This window comes from Silene latifolia, chromosome 5 (genome assembly GCF_048544455.1).
Source record: "Silene latifolia isolate original U9 population chromosome 5, ASM4854445v1, whole genome shotgun sequence".
Lineage (NCBI taxonomy): Eukaryota > Viridiplantae > Streptophyta > Magnoliopsida > Caryophyllales > Caryophyllaceae > Silene > Silene latifolia.
In genome coordinates, this window is record NC_133530.1 from 14,271,706 (window position 1) to 14,289,958 (window position 18,253).

Consider the following 18,253-nt stretch of genomic DNA (forward strand, 5'->3'; position numbering starts at 1 on the left):
ACCCTAGAATTTAAGAAAAAAGAGTAAAACATAACTCTCGGGAAAAGGATTGTGGTGGTGTGTTGGTGACTTGGACTATAACACGCTAAAGCTTGTATGATTTTAATTAGGATATTCGACCTGGACCATTCTAAATCCACCTAGTAAAACTCAAAATTTGGTTGAGTAAACCGAAAGGACGCGACTCGGGTTAAACTTATACCTTAATTAATTTTCTTTGTATCAATCAAAACAAAACCGAAATCATGACGACACAAAATTGATTCACACGAATGGATTCCCGATAATGCATGTATAGGACTTACAATGGTCTAAAGTTGATCATAATTGTTAGTTAAGAGGTGTTTAAGGGATCTTTGTAATTTGGTAACTCCTCTAAGTACGGTTACATAAATCATGTTGTGTGCGCGATGAACTGATATATAAAAAACCAAACAACACATGCAAAGATAATATACTACTCTAAGAAGTTAAGTCTACCATCAATATGGGACTTCATATATTTGACGTGGATCTTTTTAGGACCTTCGTAGATATCTTAAAGGTATAAAGACATCCACGTTTGATGACGGTTATCAAATAGAACAACCGATTTCGTATAAGTGGTATACCCTTATTTTCATACACAAAGATAATAGCTAGTGTGAATACTAGCAAAATAGTCGAAATCCGTGGTTTCTCTAAGTGAGTTATATATTTCTACTTTATGTTGTTTGATTTTATTACTCATTTAAGACGCGTCTTTTCAGAAGAATACTTACTTTTTTTGTTCGTATTAATCGAGAATTTTTATCATTTTGGTGGAGAATTTATTCCCTATATGGCCATTGACAACCAATCTACGCTTAAAACATATCCACACACGTAGTAATGCATGGTAGATTCAATACCTTTTAGAACAAATAGTAAATCCACTCATATGGCATATGATTCCGAAATGACAAACACTTCATTCATTGAGTGTTTTGCCCAAAATCCACTTGTGATGTTGTCACATAACACGCTCGCGAGAGATGGTACTATAAGACAGTCTCTCACACCGTGAGCGGTCACTTTATAAAAAAAAAAGTTAATTCAATTATCATTAATAAACGGGTTATCTTTTTACATAAAGGGGCCGTCTCATAGTGTGAGACGGTTTACACAATAAAAGCTGTGGTTTTAGTTATTCTACTCATTTATATAAATCGTATATTAATTTGATAACAGAGTTAAGAATTTTGTCTCCTATATTTACATAAATCTGATATATTATTTTGTAGTTACTAATCTTTTTAGAAATCAATAATTTTAATAAGAAGGCGAAAAGAATTAGGAGGTGAAGGGTTTTCTTTTTCCGAAACTATGATATTCGTTTATACAACGAAAGGTTTAAAGTAAGAATATGTGGTCAAATCTAATTTCGTTTCAATTCGATTTCGGTATGATTCATTTTAATTAGACACCTTAATCCGGTTGTCCTATTTCCAATCGGTGATTGGGTCGGGTCAGTAGTTGATCAAGCAACTTCCGGGTCATCGTTTAGGGGTTAATGATTTTCCTCAACGCTCATTATAATTTTTAATTCAAACGTTTTACCTTAAATTCGTGCAACTAAAATACAATTAATGAGAAAACTCATAACTAGGCGTCCTTGTGCAATAATCAAAACTTCTGCCGTGCTTGTCAATTTGTTGAGTTAGACGTGTTCAAGTGTATTAGATGACTTACCTTGTTCCTACTAAATTAAGTCACTAGTGAGTAGTCCATATCTTACGACAAGCGTGTAACATTTAATGGTATGCCCAAAAATAAATTTTGCTTTAGCAAACTTTGTACAAGAAAGGAAATTAGCCTTGATCATGGCATGAACACCTACAACATAAGTATGAGTTTAGCTATCAACTAAAAGAGCTGAGTAATGAGTAAACTCATCCATTCAAAATGAAATAGCTATAACAGAGGCCATATCTCCTCGGAGACGGAGCTCTTCCCAGGTCCGCTTGGCCAGGCCTAGGCAAGAGTGAAAAATTAGTCAACATTATTTTTGAAAGGATTCTATTTTTAAAATCATTATGTAATATTTGCTTGTTAATTAATGTCATATTAGATGTCAATGCATAATAAATATAATATCATATTTACAATTAGTCAACATTTATTTTAGGGTTGGTTCCCAATATGCATTTAATTTTCTTGGAATTAGCTACTTTAACTTGCTATTAGTGACATATGTAGAAATATATTGACATTAATATTGCTCATTGAAGTTTGTTACATGGAACACTACATCAATAGTTATGTCTCTATGGAGGAAGATTGGTAAAACATTGAACGAAATTGATGATAAATTTCGGCCCTAGCTACTATTTGTCCCATGAGTACATGCTCTTATTCATATATTGTGGTTTGAAACACTATAGATGTTGAGATTATGAATAAATAAAAAATTGCGGAAATTGTTTTTTTTTTTTAACTTCTACGAAAAAATTATTAGTAGGCCACAAATTTCTATACTTGTAGTCTCAAAGGGGGCCATTATTTAAATCCAGTCAATTAGTTTAAGGCTATAAACGAGTGTTGGCTTCAATATCGCAAACTCATCCTCATGCGTTCTTGTACAAGTAACTAGGCTCGCAAATTTGACAATGTAAATAGACTAAAATGAAGTTTATGGTCATAATTATTACTCACTTTACTGATTTATTTAACCTTCTTAATAGGTAATAGTATTAGCAACCAGTGTACATGCACCGGAAGCAAACATGAAGGCATAGATTATAGGGTAATTTTTCGACCCTTTATTATTACAATACTTTATATATATGGACACCTATGGTCCATGACCTTCTTGTATAAGTTTAAAGTCCGCGATAAGAGTAGCAATGTCCTGGACTTTGTGTCATGTTGTTGCCGTCAAGACGTGTCTTGGTAGCGCGTCGGTGGAAGTGTCAAAAGTTAATGCGGTGTCCAACTTTTTTTGAATTTGATCAAAGGTCGATTGGCAATGACTTGTTTTGCGCCACATACAACATACACCTGCGTTAAAACCAAGAAAAAAAAATTAAAATGATCCGAGGAAAATAAAATGCAACCTAATAAAATGATTAATCAACTTATCATCACCAATAGAATTACGTGCGTGCGTTTAAAATAATTCATATTTACCCTGTTAGGAGTCTGAGGTGATGTGTTATCTGCGGGTGCATGCCATGCCAAAACCCACGAACAGTCCCCTCCTGATGCATTTTTCCCATTATACACCACTGCCGCTTTGGAACCAAAAAAGTTTCCCTTCAAGTGGGTAAATATGGCACTGCTATTGGGAAAAATCTTCTCCGGAAAAGTGCCAACCGGAGCGCTTTGACCAGTTATGAGATCTAGCTAAGGTCATAGCAAAATGGGTGCAGTTATTCATGGTGGCTTGGGTACCATTTTGTGGCTGCTTATTTGTCTTCTCGCAAACCGCGACATTTTGTTCTTGCATCGTAGCCATATCGAGCTTTAATGGTACATATTACACAAGAATCTTAATCACTTAGTTTCATTCAAAACAATGAAAGTAATAAAACAAAACCAAATAGCATGTAATTTATTTAAAAAATAACAACAACAATAATTAGTTTCATGCACCAAAAGTCTTCATACCTTGAAATTTGTGAAGATGTTAATAATTTCAACGTTGCGTCTTGCTTGCCCCAACCATACTACCACCTAAGCTATTTATATAGTATTCGGAAACATTTATGCGCAATAACGGATATAAAAAAAAAGTAGATTCATTATTCTAATTTACACCATAGCGTAAGAATTTTCCATCACCTCCTTTAAACAAGAATCATATTCTTCATTTCTTTTCTTTGACTAAAGAGACTACCTTATGATAATCGTAAAAAAATGGGGACTCAAGTTAAATAGCTAACACTTACTCCGTATTTTCTACATACTTTTGTAAGTACAATACAGAGAGTTGTGCAATCATTAAACGTGGTAATCCCTCCATCCCGATCATTTGCTACCTTTGAAATTGGCACAAAGACCACGGAAAGAGTAGGAGACTATTTGTGATAGAACAGGGAATCAATAAGAACTGAATATATAATACATTGAACATGCATGAAAGCAAAATTGTTGTCTAAAGGAAACTCATATAGCTAGCTGGTGGCTATTAATTTGAATGATCATGAAAACTAAACAGAAAGATCATCATAGGCTTATAAATCATCTATGTTCCTAGTTATCGCATACTGACTCGATTTTATCCTCTTTCTAACAGGATATATTTTGTTTTGTTTCATAGTGTGATAGTTTTTGCATATGTATTTTCTTTTCTAATGAAATGCAAAGATTATTTTTGAAAAAAAAAAAATTTGTACATGACAACATTATTTATACAAGTTTGACTAACAAAGCTAAGAGCCTAAGAGACCTAAACCTAGCCGCAACAAACAATCATTAATGGAGATTGTGTACAAGCGAATTACGAAAAGTTATACAATTGGTCTCCCTTGTGACGGGTTTCCCATTTGTGGCGGATATTTTGTGAGATAAAATGGTAACAAAATGGGTTAGTGGAGAAAGGGGACCACATGAATAGTGTTGCAGAGAGAGAAAAAGTGGGTACTTTGTAAGGTAAAATGGTATCCGTCACTTAAGAGTGACGGATATATGCTGTCACAAACAAGAATTTGTGAAAGTTATATGGACATGAATTATTAAAATATACAAAAAGATATGAATAGATAACTCAGAAGATAATGAAGATATAGTTTGAATAATTTGTGGCAGGGGCGTCTCAAAAGAATTGTAGGCCCAGTGCGGAAAAACAAAATGAGGCCCTAAAAAGTGAACAAACTGTTTATTTTTCATATGCTTAACACGTAAAAGTACATAAGAAAACTTGGATTACATCATTTATTCATTCAAAACTACGTATATAAAATAATCACTTGAAAAGTAGCCTCCTGCGAGCTTTTCTTGAAGAAAATATATCAATCAGATGCTCATAATCAACCTTCTTCAACAAATCTTTCTCTATGGCTATCAATGCTAATCCATTAAGTCTTTCTTGCAACATTGTGGAGCGTAAATAAGATTTCAACAACTTCAACTTTGAGAAACTCCTTTCCGCAGATGCAACTGTCACAGGTATAGTCAACAAAATTCGATACACAATAAATGCATTAGGGAAATAACATTTAAGTTTCAAAAAATCTAAGATATCAGTGGCTTTCATCTCTTTATCAGGCAAAATATCCTTGAGCAACTTTAACTCCATAGAAAGATCATTTCCATTAATATCAAATTGTTCGCCATTAGTAAGAGCCTTTTGAAGATTATTACATTTAGAATTCAAGGTTTCGTTATCTAATGAATGCAAATGACTAGAAGTGAACAAAAATCCAAAAATATTTTGAAACTCTTGATATTGCTCAAATCTTTTATCAAGTGAACCAATAGCACGATCAACAATATATAAGAAATAATTCACTCTAAATGATTCCTCGGTAGTTTGGGAACCTCGTCGGATGAGCTAGCTTGATTTTCATCAAAATGTTTTTTCCTTCTAATTTCTCGTCTTTTCGGAAATATCGGATCCACATTCAATTCAATGGCAATGTTTTTAGCGACACTTAAAGCATCCAAAAATCCAGATTCTCTATATTCTTCAAAAAACAAAATCAATTTCCTAATATCTTCAATTGCTATATCAAGAACCATATTATGTGATTGTAAACTTTTGCTAACATAATTAACTCTAAACAATATTTCATACCAAATGACCAATGCTACCAAAAACTCAAAATCGCCAAGTTCATTTTTTGCCAAGGATCTAGCTTCACTCCTTATCTTAGAATCATTGTCCGTTTCTCCTACTTGAAGTAAAGCTTCGCGTACCTCCGCAATTTGAAATCTTATAGCTTTAACACTTTCAACACGACTTTCCCAACGAGTAGATGATAAGGGTTTTAGAGTAAGATCGGGTACATTTTCTAACAAAATTTTCCATCTTTTTGTTGAATTTGCAAAAATAGTATATATTCTTTGAATGACTCCGAAAAAATCTTTTGCCTTACCACAACTATTCGCAATATCACATAATGTTAAGTTGAGACTATGAGAACCACAAGGAGTAAAAAATGCTCGACAATTTATATCTAAAAGTTTTTTTTGTACCCCTTGGTGTTTACCTTTCATATTTGAGCCATTATCGTAACTTTGTCCTCTCACATTATCAACATCAAGGTCAAGTGATTTGAGCTCATTTAATAAAACATTAAAAAGACCTTGACCAGTAGTATCGTCTACATTCAAAAATCCTAAAAAAGACTCTTGAACACAAATAGAATTAGAAGACACATCAACATATCTCAAAATCAATGACATTTGCTCTTGATGACTAATATCAGGAGTACAATCAAGAATATGAGAAAAATACTTTGCTTCTTTAACATTTTTAATAATTTCAGCCTTAATAATTGAAGCAATAAGAAGTATCAATTCGTTTTGAATATTATGACCAAGATAATGAAAATGAATCTTATCATTAGTTATATGAAGAACATGCTCTTGAATAATAGGGTCAAACTTCGCTAACATTTCAATTAAACCTAAAAAATTACCATTATTTTTTTGATATAATCTTTGTTTTTTACCGCGGAAGGGTAAGTTATGCTTTGCTAGAAATTCCACCACATATATAACTCTTTGCAATAAATTTTTCCAATGATCTTTCTCTTTTTTCATTTTCTTTTTAGCCACTTTATCAATTGTTTTATTCTTTTTAACTCGTTCACGTAAATCATACCAAGCAGTCATATTAGTAATATGTTCAACACCGTTTTCGTGCTCCTTAAGTCTATCACTAAGGTGAGACCAATGCCCAAAACCCTCATTAGCTAATTGACCTCTAGCCGCACCTTTTCTAAATATTTTACAACAAAAACAAAATACTTTATCAAGCTCCTTTGAATATACGAGCCAATCCCTATCACACTTCTCCCCATTTGACAAAACTCTAGTGAACCATGTTGTGAAAATTGTCTAGACCGATAATCCTTGGGACCTTTTTCAAATGATAAATCTCTTTGAGGACCTTTATCGGCTAAAATACTGATCATATTAGTGTCAAGCACATTCCAATTTCTCGGATCAAAAATATCGAACACATTCTCAACATTATCAGCATTTGTATTAAGGACTTCCTCCACATTAACATCATCATTTTTACCATCAAGGACTTCCTCTACAATAACATCGTCATTTTTATTGTTACTATTATCATCATTATTTTCAGTATTATTTTCATTATAATCACCATCATTACTATTATTAGTATCATCCTCATTAACATTATTATCATTAACAATCACATAGTCGTCTTTGGGGGCACAATTTGCAGCATTTTCATTAACAATCACCAAATCATCACCATCAACACAATTTTCAGCCGCAATACTAGTCTCTTTCACAAAAAATTTATCAAGGGCTCCGGTTTGGGATCGAGTTAACTCTTCTATTCGCTTCCTTTTTTTACGTTTTTCAGAACCCGAATCAAACTTTCTTATTCTCGGTGGCATGTTAAAAATTGGTAGAAGGGAAAGAAACAACCTGATACAGTAGACTTGAAATTGATGTACAAGTGTTCTATGCTCCTCCGTTTGAATCAATTTCCATGAAAAAAAATTCCAAAAGCCGAAAACCTTCAATAAAATACAAACAATTAACCAAATGTTAATGGGGAGCAGTCGAGCAGATCTCGCCATCGCGGTCACATATCCGAACTCCGTCGCGGCGTCGCCATCAATAAATTTTTCAGACATCAGACGGTCTGAATCAGACCCATATAACGAAATAATAATTAAACAAAATAGTTATGAATTACAATTTACAAACTAATATTAGAGAAGAATTTATACCTTGTCGGCAACTTGAAACTGATGAACAACGGATGCTTTCTGTCAAAAATAGTAACAGATTGATCTTTAATCCAGTGGTTAATCCGATCGAAGGAAAAATTGGGAGATGAGAATAATTGATTGTAAATTTGTGTCATAATTTTGTGAAGAATCAAGATATATATAATCAGAAATCAGAGATTTTATGAACGTTTGATTGATTATAACGCTTGATTGATTATTTTGGGAATCTGTTGAGTGGAAATCGGGAACGAGATATCAGAATTGGGATTTTGGGAATGAAATAATTGGGAAGGAGATAAATTAGGAAATTGGGGAAGAAAATTAGGAGTGTAGTTGACTCCCGTATGTTCCAACGCTCAATTAGTTTAGTTTCTTTTTTTTTTTTTTTTTTTATCAAATGGTGATGGACTGGACAACGAACTTGGGCCTAAAATTTGGAGGCCCGGTTCGACCGCCCTGGGCTGCCCTGGGCCTTAGACGCCACTGATTTGTGGACATTATTTTTGAGCGACAAGTGGACAATAAGTAATGAGGATGATCACATTACCCTTCATAAATATTTTTAATGAAGAAAGATAAACAAATAAATGAAAGACACATAAACGAAATAATTAAGTAAATAAATGTCTACGAGGGATAGCATATTAATCCAATTTTAAGATAAAATGAACTTCGTTCATAAAAAAAAGAGTTGAAAATTTGTCAGATAAGTTACCCTAGAATTTAAGAAAAAAGAGTAAAACATAACTCTCGGGAAAAGGATTGTGGTGGTGTGTTGGTGACTTGGACTATAACACGCTAAAGCTTGTATGATTTTAATTAGGATATTCGACCTGGACCATTCTAAATCCACCTAGTAAAACTCAAAATTTGGTTGAGTAAACCGAAAGGACGCGACTCCAGGTTAAACTTATACCCGAATTAATTTTCTTTGTATCAATCAAAACAAAACCGAAATCAGCCAGCGACACAAAATTGATTCACACGAATGGATTCCCCGATAATGCATGTATAGGACTTACAATGGTCTAAAGTTGATCATAATTGTTAGTTAAGGGGTGTTTAAGGGGTCTTTGTAATTTGGTAACTCTTCTAAGTACGGTTACATAAATCATGTTGTGTGCGCGATGGTGATATATAAAAAACCAAACAACACATGCAAAGATAATATACTACACTAAGAAGTTAAGTCTACCATCAATATGGGACTTCATATATTTGACGTGGATCTTTTTAGGACCTTCGTAGATATCTTAAAAGTATAAAGACATCCACGTTTGATGACGGTTATCAAATAGAACAACCGATTTCGTATAAGTGGTATACTCTTATTTTCATACACAAAGATAATAGCTAGTGTGAATACTAGCAAAATAGTCGAAATCCGTGGTTTCTCTAAGTGAGTTATATATTTCTACTTTATGTTGTTTGATTTTATTACTCATTTAAGACGCGTCTTTTCAGAAGAATACTTATTTTTTTTGTTCGTATTAATCGAGAATTTTTATCATTTTGGTGGAGAATTTATTCCCTATATGGCCATTGACAACCAATCTACGCTTAAAACATATCCACACACGTAGTAATGCATGGTAGATTCAATACCTTTTGGAACAAATAGTAAATCCACTCATATGGCATATGATTCCGAAATGCCAAACACTTCATTCATTGAGTGTTTTGCCCAAAATCCACTTGTGATGTTGTCACATAACACGCTCGCGAAAGATGGTACTATAAGACAGTCTCACACCGTGAGACGGTCACTTTTATAAAAAAAAAAAAGTTAATTCAATTATCATTAATAAACGGGTTATCTTTTTACATAAAGGGGTCGTCTCATAGTGTGAGACGGTTGTACACAATAAAAACTGTGGTTTTAGTTATTCTTCTCATTTATATAAATCTGTATATTAATTTGATAACAGAGTTAAGAATTTTGTCTCCTATATTTACATAAATCTGATATATTATTTTGTAGTTACTAATCTTTTTAGAAATCAATAATTTTAATAAGAAGGCGAAAAGAATTAGGAGGTGAAGGGTTTTCTTTTTCCGAAACTATGATATTCGTTTATACAACGAAAGGTTTAAAGTAAGAATATGTGGTCAAATCTAATTTCGTTTCAATTCGATTTCGGTATGATTCATTTTAATTAGACACCTTAATCCGGTTGTCCTATTTCCAATCGGTGATTGGGTCGGGTCAGTAGTCGATCAAGCAACTTCCGGGTCATCGTTTAGGGGTTAATGATTTTCCTCAACGCTCATTATAATTTTTAATTCAAACGTTTTACCTTAAATTCGTGCAACTAAAATACAATTAATGAGAAAACTCATAACTAGGCGTCCTTGTGCAAGAATCAAAACTTCTGCCGTGCTTGTCAATTTGTTGAGTTAGACGTGTTCAAGTGTATTAGATGACTTACCTTGTTCCTACTAAATTAAGTCACTAGTGAGTAGTCCATATCTTACGACAAGCGTGTAACATTTAATGGTATGCCCAAAAATAAATTTTGCTTTAGCAAACTTTGTACAAGAAAGGAAATTAGCCTTGATCATGGCATGAACACCTACAACATAAGTATGAGTTTAGCTATCAACTAAAAGAGCTGAGTAATGAGTAAACTCATCCATTCAAAATGAAATAGCTATAACAGAGGCCATATCTCCTCGGAGACGGAGCTCTTCCCAGGTCCGCTTGGCCATGGCCTAGGCAAGAGTGAAAAATTAGTCAACATTATTTTTGAAAGGATTCTATTTTTAAAATCATTATGTAATATTTGCTTGTTAATTAATGTCATATTAGATGTCAATGCATAATAAATATAATATCATATTTACAATTAGTCAACATTTATTTTAGGGTTGGTTCCCAATATGCATTTAATTTTGTTGGAATTAGCTACTTTAACTTACTATTAGTGACATATGTAGAAATATATTGATATTAATATTGCTCTTTGAAGTTTGTTGCATGGAACACTACATCAATAGTTATGTCTCTATGGAGGAAGATTGGTAAAACATTAAACGAAATTGATGATAAATTTCGGCCCTAGCTACTATTTGTCCCATGAGTACATGCTCTTATTCATATATTGTGGTTTGAAACACTATAGATGTTGAGATTATGAATAAATAAAAAATTGCGGAAATTGTTTTTTTTTTTTTTAACTTCTACGAAAAAATTATTAGTAGGCCACAAATTTCTATACTTGTAGTCTCAAAGGGGGCCATTATTTAAAGCCAGTCAATTAGTTTAAGGCTATAAACGAGTGTTGGCTTCAATATCGCAAACTCATCCTCATGCGTTCTTGTACAAGTAACTAGGCTCGCAAATTTGACAATGTAAATAGACTAAAATGAAGTTTATGGTCATAATTATTACTCACTTTACTGATTTATTTAACCTTCTTAATAGGTAATAGTATTAGCAACCAGTGTACATGCACCGGAAGCAAACATGAAGGCATAGATTATAGGGTAATTTTTCGACCCTTTATTATTACAATACTTTATATATATGGACACCTATGGTCCATGACCTTACTGTATAAGTTTAAAGTCCGCGATAAGAGTAGCAATGTCTGGGACTGTGTCACTGATGTTGCCGTCAGCACGTGTCTTGGTAGCCCGCGTCGGTGGAAGTGTCAAAAGTTAATGCAGTGTCCAACTTTTGCTGAATTTGATCAAAGGTCAGATTGGCAATGACTTGTTTTGCGCCACATACAACATACACCTGCGTTAAAACCAAGAAAAAAAAATTAAAATGATCCGAGGAAAATAAAATGCAACCTAATAAAATGATTAATCAACTTATCATCACCAATAGAATTACGTGCGTGCGTTTAAAATAATTCATATTTACCCTGTTAGGAGTCTGAGGTGATGTGTTATCTGCGGGTGCATGCCATGCCAAAACCCACGAACAGTCCCCTCCTGATGCATTTTTCCCATTATACACCACTGCCGCTTTGGAACCAAAAAAGTTTCCCTTCAAGTGGGTAAATATGGCACTGCTATTGGGAAAAATCTTCTCCGGAAAAGTGCCAACCGGAGCGCCTGACCAGTTATGAGATCTAGCTAAGGTCATAGCAAAATGGGTCTGGTTATTCATGGTGGCTTGGGTACCATTTTGTGGCTGCTTGACTGTCTTCTCGCAAACCGCGACATTTTGTTCTTGCATCGTAGCCATATCGAGCTTTAATGGTACATATTACACAAGAATCTTAATCACTTAGTTTCATTCAAAACAATGAAAGTAATAAAACAAAACCAAATAGCATGTAATTTATTTAAAAAATAACAACAACAATAATTAGTTTCATGCACCAAAAGTCTTCATACCTTGAAATTTGTGAAGATGTTAATAATTTCAACGTTGCGTCTTGCTTGCCCCAACCATACTACCACCTAAGCTATTTATATAGTATTCGGAAACATTTATGCGCAATAACGGATATAAAAAAAAAAGTAGATTCATTATTCTAATTTACACCATAGCGTAAGAATTTTCCATCACCTCCTTTAAACAAGAATCATATTCTTCATTTCTTTTCTTTGACTAAAGAGATTACCTTATGATAATCGTAAAAAAATGGGGACTCAAGTTAAATAGCTAACACTTACTCCGTATTTTCTACATACTTTTGTAAGTACAATACAGAGAGTTGTGCAATCATTAAACGTGGTAATCCCTCCATCCCGATCATTTGCTACCTTTGAAATTGGCACAAAGACCACGGAAAGAGTAGGAGACTATTTGTGATAGAACTGGGAATCAATAAGAACTGAATATATAATACATTGAACATGCATGAAAGCAAAATTGTTGTCTAAAGGAAACTCATATAGCTAGCTGGTGGCTATTAATTTGAATGATCATGAAAACTAAACAGAAAGATCATCATAGGCTTATAAATCATCTATGTTCCTAGTTATCGCATACAGCTCGATTTTATCCTCTTTCTAACAGGATATATTTTGTTTTGTTTCATAGTGTGATAGTTTTTGCATATGTATTTTCTTTTCTAATGAAATGCAAAGATTATTTTTGAAAAAAAAAAAAATTTGTACATGACAACATTATTTATACAAGTTTGACTAACAAAGCTAAGAGCCTAAGAGACCTAAACCTAGCCGCAACAAACAATCATTAATGGAGATTGTGTACAAGCGAATTACGAAAAGTTATACAATTGGTCTCCCTTGTGACGGGTTTCCCATTTGTGGCGGATATTTTGTGAGATAAAATGGTAACAAAATGGGTTAGTGGAGAAAGGGGACCACATGAATAGTGTTGCAGAGAGAGAAAAAGTGGGTACTTTGTAAGGTAAATTGGTATCCGTCACTTAAGAGTGACGGATATATGCCGTCACAAACAAGAATTTGTGAAAGTTATATGGACATGAATTATTAAAATATACAAAAAGATATGAATAGATAACTCAGAAGATAATGAAGATATAGTTTGAATAATTTGTGGACATTATTTTTGAGCGACAAGTGGACAATAAGTAATGAGGATGATCACATTACCCTTCATAAATATTTTTAATGAAGAAAGATAAACAAATAAATGAAAGACACATAAACGAAATAATTAAGTAAATAAATGACTACGAGGGATAGCATATTAATCCAATTTTAAGATAAAATGAACTTCGTTCATAAAAAAAAGAGTTGAAAATTTGTCAGATAAGTTACCCTAGAATTTAAGAAAAAAGAGTAAAACATAACTCTCGGGAAAAGGATTGTGGTGGTGTGTTGGTGACTTGGACTATAACACGCTAAAGCTTGTATGATTTTAATTAGGATATTCGACCTGGACCATTCTAAATCCACCTAGTAAAACTCAAAATTTGGTTGAGTAAACCGAAAGAACGCGACTCCAGGTTAAACTTATACCCGAATTAATTTTCTTTGTATCAATCAAAACAAAACCGAAATCAGCCAGCGACACAAAATTGATTCACACGAATGGATTCCCCGATAATGCATGTATAGGACTTACAATGGTCTAAAGTTGATCATAATTGTTAGAGAAGGGGTGTTTAAGGGGTCTTTGTAATTTGGTAACTCTTCTAAGTACGGTTACATAAATCATGTTGTGTGCGCGATGAACTGATATATAAAAAACCAAACAACACATGCAAAGATAATATACTACTCTAAGAAGTTAAGTCTACCATCAATATGGGACTTCATATATTTGACGTGGATCTTTTTAGGACCTTCGTAGATATCTTAAAAGTATAAAGACATCCACGTTTGATGACGGTTATCAAATAGAACAACCGATTTCGTATAAGTGGTATACTCTTATTTTCATACACAAAGATAATAGCTAGTGTGAATACTAGCAAAATAGTCGAAATCCGTGGTTTCTCTAAGTGAGTTATATATTTCTACTTTATGTTGTTTGATTTTATTACTCATTTAAGACGCAGGCCCGTCTTTGAGGGTGTGCGGCCCGTGCAACCGCACAGGGCCCCCAAAATTTTGGCCCAAAATTGGTCTTTGAAAGCCCAACAAAAAAAGAAAGTTTATATAAGAGTATTTTGACGGTAGATACAAACATATAGTGTGATGTGGTCTAGAGGTATTATTGTTGGGAAACTTTTGAGGTAGCAATTAAATCACGTGCTCGATTCCTACTACTGGCATTTTTTTTGGACAAAGTTATATATTGAAATTTAATAATTTGAGCAATATCCTCTATGCACACTCCTTTGTTCCACCTTATTTTTATGTTAATTTGTTTTTTATGCACACTCCTTTACACCCAATTAATACTCACTTCAAGTCTTCAACTAATAAATACTAAAAAAAAAAAAAAAAAAAAAAAATTTAAAAATAATTTTTTTTCATTTGGATGTTGTTAATATGATATGTCCCCTTTTATAATGGAAATGAAAACCAGTTGCTCCAAGAATAGCCAATAACATCATTTAAGATGAGAACGGTAAAAGAAAATCGACTTTCACATAACCTCAAAACAAATTTTAAGATGACATAAAAAAAAGATGATTTTTAAAATTTGGGATTAAAAAAAGGTTAAAGTTTAGGTATATCAACTTAAAATTATACAATATCGGTAAAATTATAATTAGAACAGTATTATATAGGGGCCCGATTTAAATTTTCGCACGGGGCCCTAAAATCTCAGAGACGGCCCTGTTAAGACGCGTCTTTTCAGAAGAATACTTATTTTTTTTGTTCGTATTAATCGAGAATTTTTATCATTTTGGTGGAGAATTTATTCCCTATATGGCCATTGACAACCAATCTACGCTTAAAACATATCCACACACGTAGTAATGCATGGTAGATTCAATACCTTTTGGAACAAATAGTAAATCCACTCATATGGCATATGATTCCGAAATGCCAAACACTTCATTCATTGAGTGTTTTGCCCAAAATCCACTTGTGATGTTGTCACATAACACGCTCGCGAAAGATGGTACTATAAGACAGTCTCACACCGTGAGACGGTCACTTTTATAAAAAAAAAAAAGTTAATTCAATTATCATTAATAAATGGGTTATCTTTTTACATAAAGGGTCGTCTCATAGTGTGAGACGGTTGTACACAATAAAAACTGTGGTTTTAGTTATTCTTCTCATTTATATAAATCTGTATATTAATTTGATAACAGAGTTAAGAATTTTGTCTCCTATATTTACATAAGTCTGATATATTATTTTGTAGTTACTAATCTTTTTAGAAATCAATAATTTTAATAAGAAGGCGAAAAGAATTAGGAGGTGAAGGGTTTTCTTTTTCCGAAACTATGATATTCGTTTATACAACGAAAGGTTTAAAGTAAGAATATGTGGTCAAATCTAATTTCGTTTCAATTCGATTTCGGTATGATTCATTTTAATTAGACACCTTAATCCGGTTGTCCTATTTCCAATCGGTGATTGGGTCGGGTCAGTAGTCGATCAAGCAACTTCCGGGTCATCGTTTAGGGGTTAATGATTTTCCTCAACGCTCATTATAATTTTTAATTCAAACGTTTTACCTTAAATTCGTGCAACTAAAATACAATTAATGAGAAAACTCATAACTAGGCGTCCTTGTGCAAGAATCAAAACTTCTGCCGTGCTTGTCAATTTGTTGAGTTAGACGTGTTCAAGTGTATTAGATGACTTACCTTGTTCCTACTAAATTAAGTCACTAGTGAGTAGTCCATATCTTACGACAAGCGTGTAACATTTAATGGTATGCCCAAAAATAAATTTTGCTTTAGCAAACTTTGTACAAGAAAGGAAATTAGCCTTGATCATGGCATGAACACCTACAACATAAGTATGAGTTTAGCTATCAACTAAAAGAGCTGAGTAATGAGTAAACTCATCCATTCAAAATGAAATAGCTATAACAGAGGCCATATCTCCTCGGAGACGGAGCTCTTCCCAGGTCCGCTTGGCCATGGCCTAGGCAAGAGTGAAAAATTAGTCAACATTATTTTTGAAAGGATTCTATTTTTAAAATCATTATGTAATATTTGCTTGTTAATTAATGTCATATTAGATGTCAATGCATAATAAATATAATATCATATTTACAATTAGTCAACATTTATTTTAGGGTTGGTTCCCAATATGCATTTAATTTTGTTGGAATTAGCTACTTTAACTTACTATTAGTGACATATGTAGAAATATATTGATATTAATATTGCTCTTTGAAGTTTGTTGCATGGAACACTACATCAATAGTTATGTCTCTATGGAGGAAGATTGGTAAAACATTAAACGAAATTGATGATAAATTTCGGCCCTAGCTACTATTTGTCCCATGAGTACATGCTCTTATTCATATATTGTGGTTTGAAACACTATAGATGTTGAGATTATGAATAAATAAAAAATTGCGGAAATTGTTTTTTTTTTTTTTAACTTCTACGAAAAAATTATTAGTAGGCCACAAATTTCTATACTTGTAGTCTCAAAGGGGGCCATTATTTAAAGCCAGTCAATTAGTTTAAGGCTATAAACGAGTGTTGGCTTCAATATCGCAAACTCATCCTCATGCGTTCTTGTACAAGTAACTAGGCTCGCAAATTTGACAATGTAAATAGACTAAAATGAAGTTTATGGTCATAATTATTACTCACTTTACTGATTTATTTAACCTTCTTAATAGGTAATAGTATTAGCAACCAGTGTACATGCACCGGAAGCAAACATGAAGGCATAGATTATAGGGTAATTTTTCGACCCTTTATTATTACAATACTTTATATATATGGACACCTATGGTCCATGACCTTCTTGTATAAGTTTAAAGTCCGCGATAAGAGTAGCAATGTCGGGGACTGTGTCACTGATGTTGCCGTCAAAGCACGTGTCTTGGTAGCGCGTCGGTGGAAGTGTCAAAAGTTAATGCGGTGTCCAACTTTTGCTGAATTTGATCAAAGGTCAGATTGGCAATGACTTGTTTTGCGCCACATACAACATACACCTGCGTTAAAACCAAGAAAAAAAATTAAAATGATCCGAGGAAAATAAAATGCAACCTAATAAAATGATTAATCAACTTATCATCACCAATAGAATTACGTGCGTGCGTTTAAAATAATTCATATTTACCCTGTTAGGAGTCTGAGGTGATGTGTTATCTGCGGGTGCATGCCATGCCAAAACCCACGAACAGTCCCCTCCTGATGCATTTTTCCCATTATACACCACTGCCGCTTTGGAACCAAAAAAGTTTCCCTTCAAGTGGGTAAATATGGCACTGCTATTGGGAAAAATCTTCTCCGGAAAAGTGCCAACCGGAGCGCCTGACCAGTTATGAGATCTAGCTAAGGTCATAGCAAAATGGGTCCAGTTATTCATGGTGGCTTGGGTACCATTTTGTGGTTGCTTTGATGTCTTCTCGCAAACCGCGACATTTTGTTCTTGCATCGTAGCCATATCGAGCTTTAATGGTACATATTACACAAGAATCTTAATCACTTAGTTTCATTCAAAACAATGAAAGTAATAAAACAAAACCAAATAGCATGTAATTTATTTAAAAAATAACAACAACAATAATTAGTTTCATGCACCAAAAGTCTTCATACCTTGAAATTTGTGAAGATGTTAATAATTTCAACGTTGCGTCTTGCTTGCCCCAACCATACTACCACCTAAGCTATTTATATAGTATTCGGAAACATCTATGCGCAATAACGGATATAAAAAAAAAGTAGATTCATTATTCTAATTTACACCATAGCGTAAGAATTTTCCATCACCTCCTTTAAACAAGAATCATATTCTTCGTTTCTTTTCTTTGACTAAAGAGACTACCTTATGATAATCGTAAAAAAATAGGGACTCAAGTTAAA

General features: G+C 33.4%; 2 protein-coding genes and 1 pseudogene across 2 annotated transcripts; all 3 read right to left on the bottom strand.

The window, feature by feature from the left end:
• Window positions 1-4,824: 4,824 nt before the first annotated feature.
• Window positions 4,825-8,155, bottom strand: LOC141656792 (uncharacterized; annotated as a pseudogene).
• A 3,117-nt stretch (window positions 8,156-11,272) lies between these two features.
• On the bottom strand, window positions 11,273-12,300 carry LOC141656793 (jasmonate-induced protein homolog). Its single transcript, XM_074463846.1, has 3 exons — window positions 12,252-12,300; window positions 11,773-12,105; window positions 11,273-11,643 (listed from the first exon to the last, which is right to left on the bottom strand). The coding sequence occupies exons 2-3, from the start codon at window positions 12,097-12,099 to the stop codon at window positions 11,518-11,520; spliced, it is 453 nt and encodes a 150-aa protein (XP_074319947.1). The 5' UTR covers window positions 12,100-12,105; window positions 12,252-12,300; the 3' UTR covers window positions 11,273-11,517.
• Window positions 12,301-17,253: 4,953 nt separating this feature from the next.
• LOC141654878 (jasmonate-induced protein homolog) lies at window positions 17,254-17,834 on the bottom strand. Its single transcript, XM_074461990.1, has 2 exons — window positions 17,508-17,834; window positions 17,254-17,379 (listed from the first exon to the last, which is right to left on the bottom strand). The coding sequence occupies exons 1-2, from the start codon at window positions 17,832-17,834 to the stop codon at window positions 17,254-17,256; spliced, it is 453 nt and encodes a 150-aa protein (XP_074318091.1).
• Between the last annotated feature and the right edge of the window lie 419 nt (window positions 17,835-18,253).

What these genes read in the sequence shown, in the direction of transcription:
- LOC141656793 (XM_074463846.1), bottom strand. Translation starts at nt 12,099, where the DNA reads ATGGCTACGATGCAAGAACAAAATGTCGCGGTTTGCGAGAAGACAGTC. An exon ending in CACCTCAGACTCCTAACAGG is followed by an intron (nt 11,644 to 11,772) that starts GTAAATATGAAT and finishes GTTTTAACGCAG; the next exon opens with GTGTATGTTGTATGTGGCGC.
- LOC141654878 (XM_074461990.1), bottom strand. Translation starts at nt 17,834, where the DNA reads ATGGCTACGATGCAAGAACAAAATGTCGCGGTTTGCGAGAAGACATCA. An exon ending in CACCTCAGACTCCTAACAGG is followed by an intron (nt 17,380 to 17,507) that starts GTAAATATGAAT and finishes GTTTTAACGCAG; the next exon opens with GTGTATGTTGTATGTGGCGC.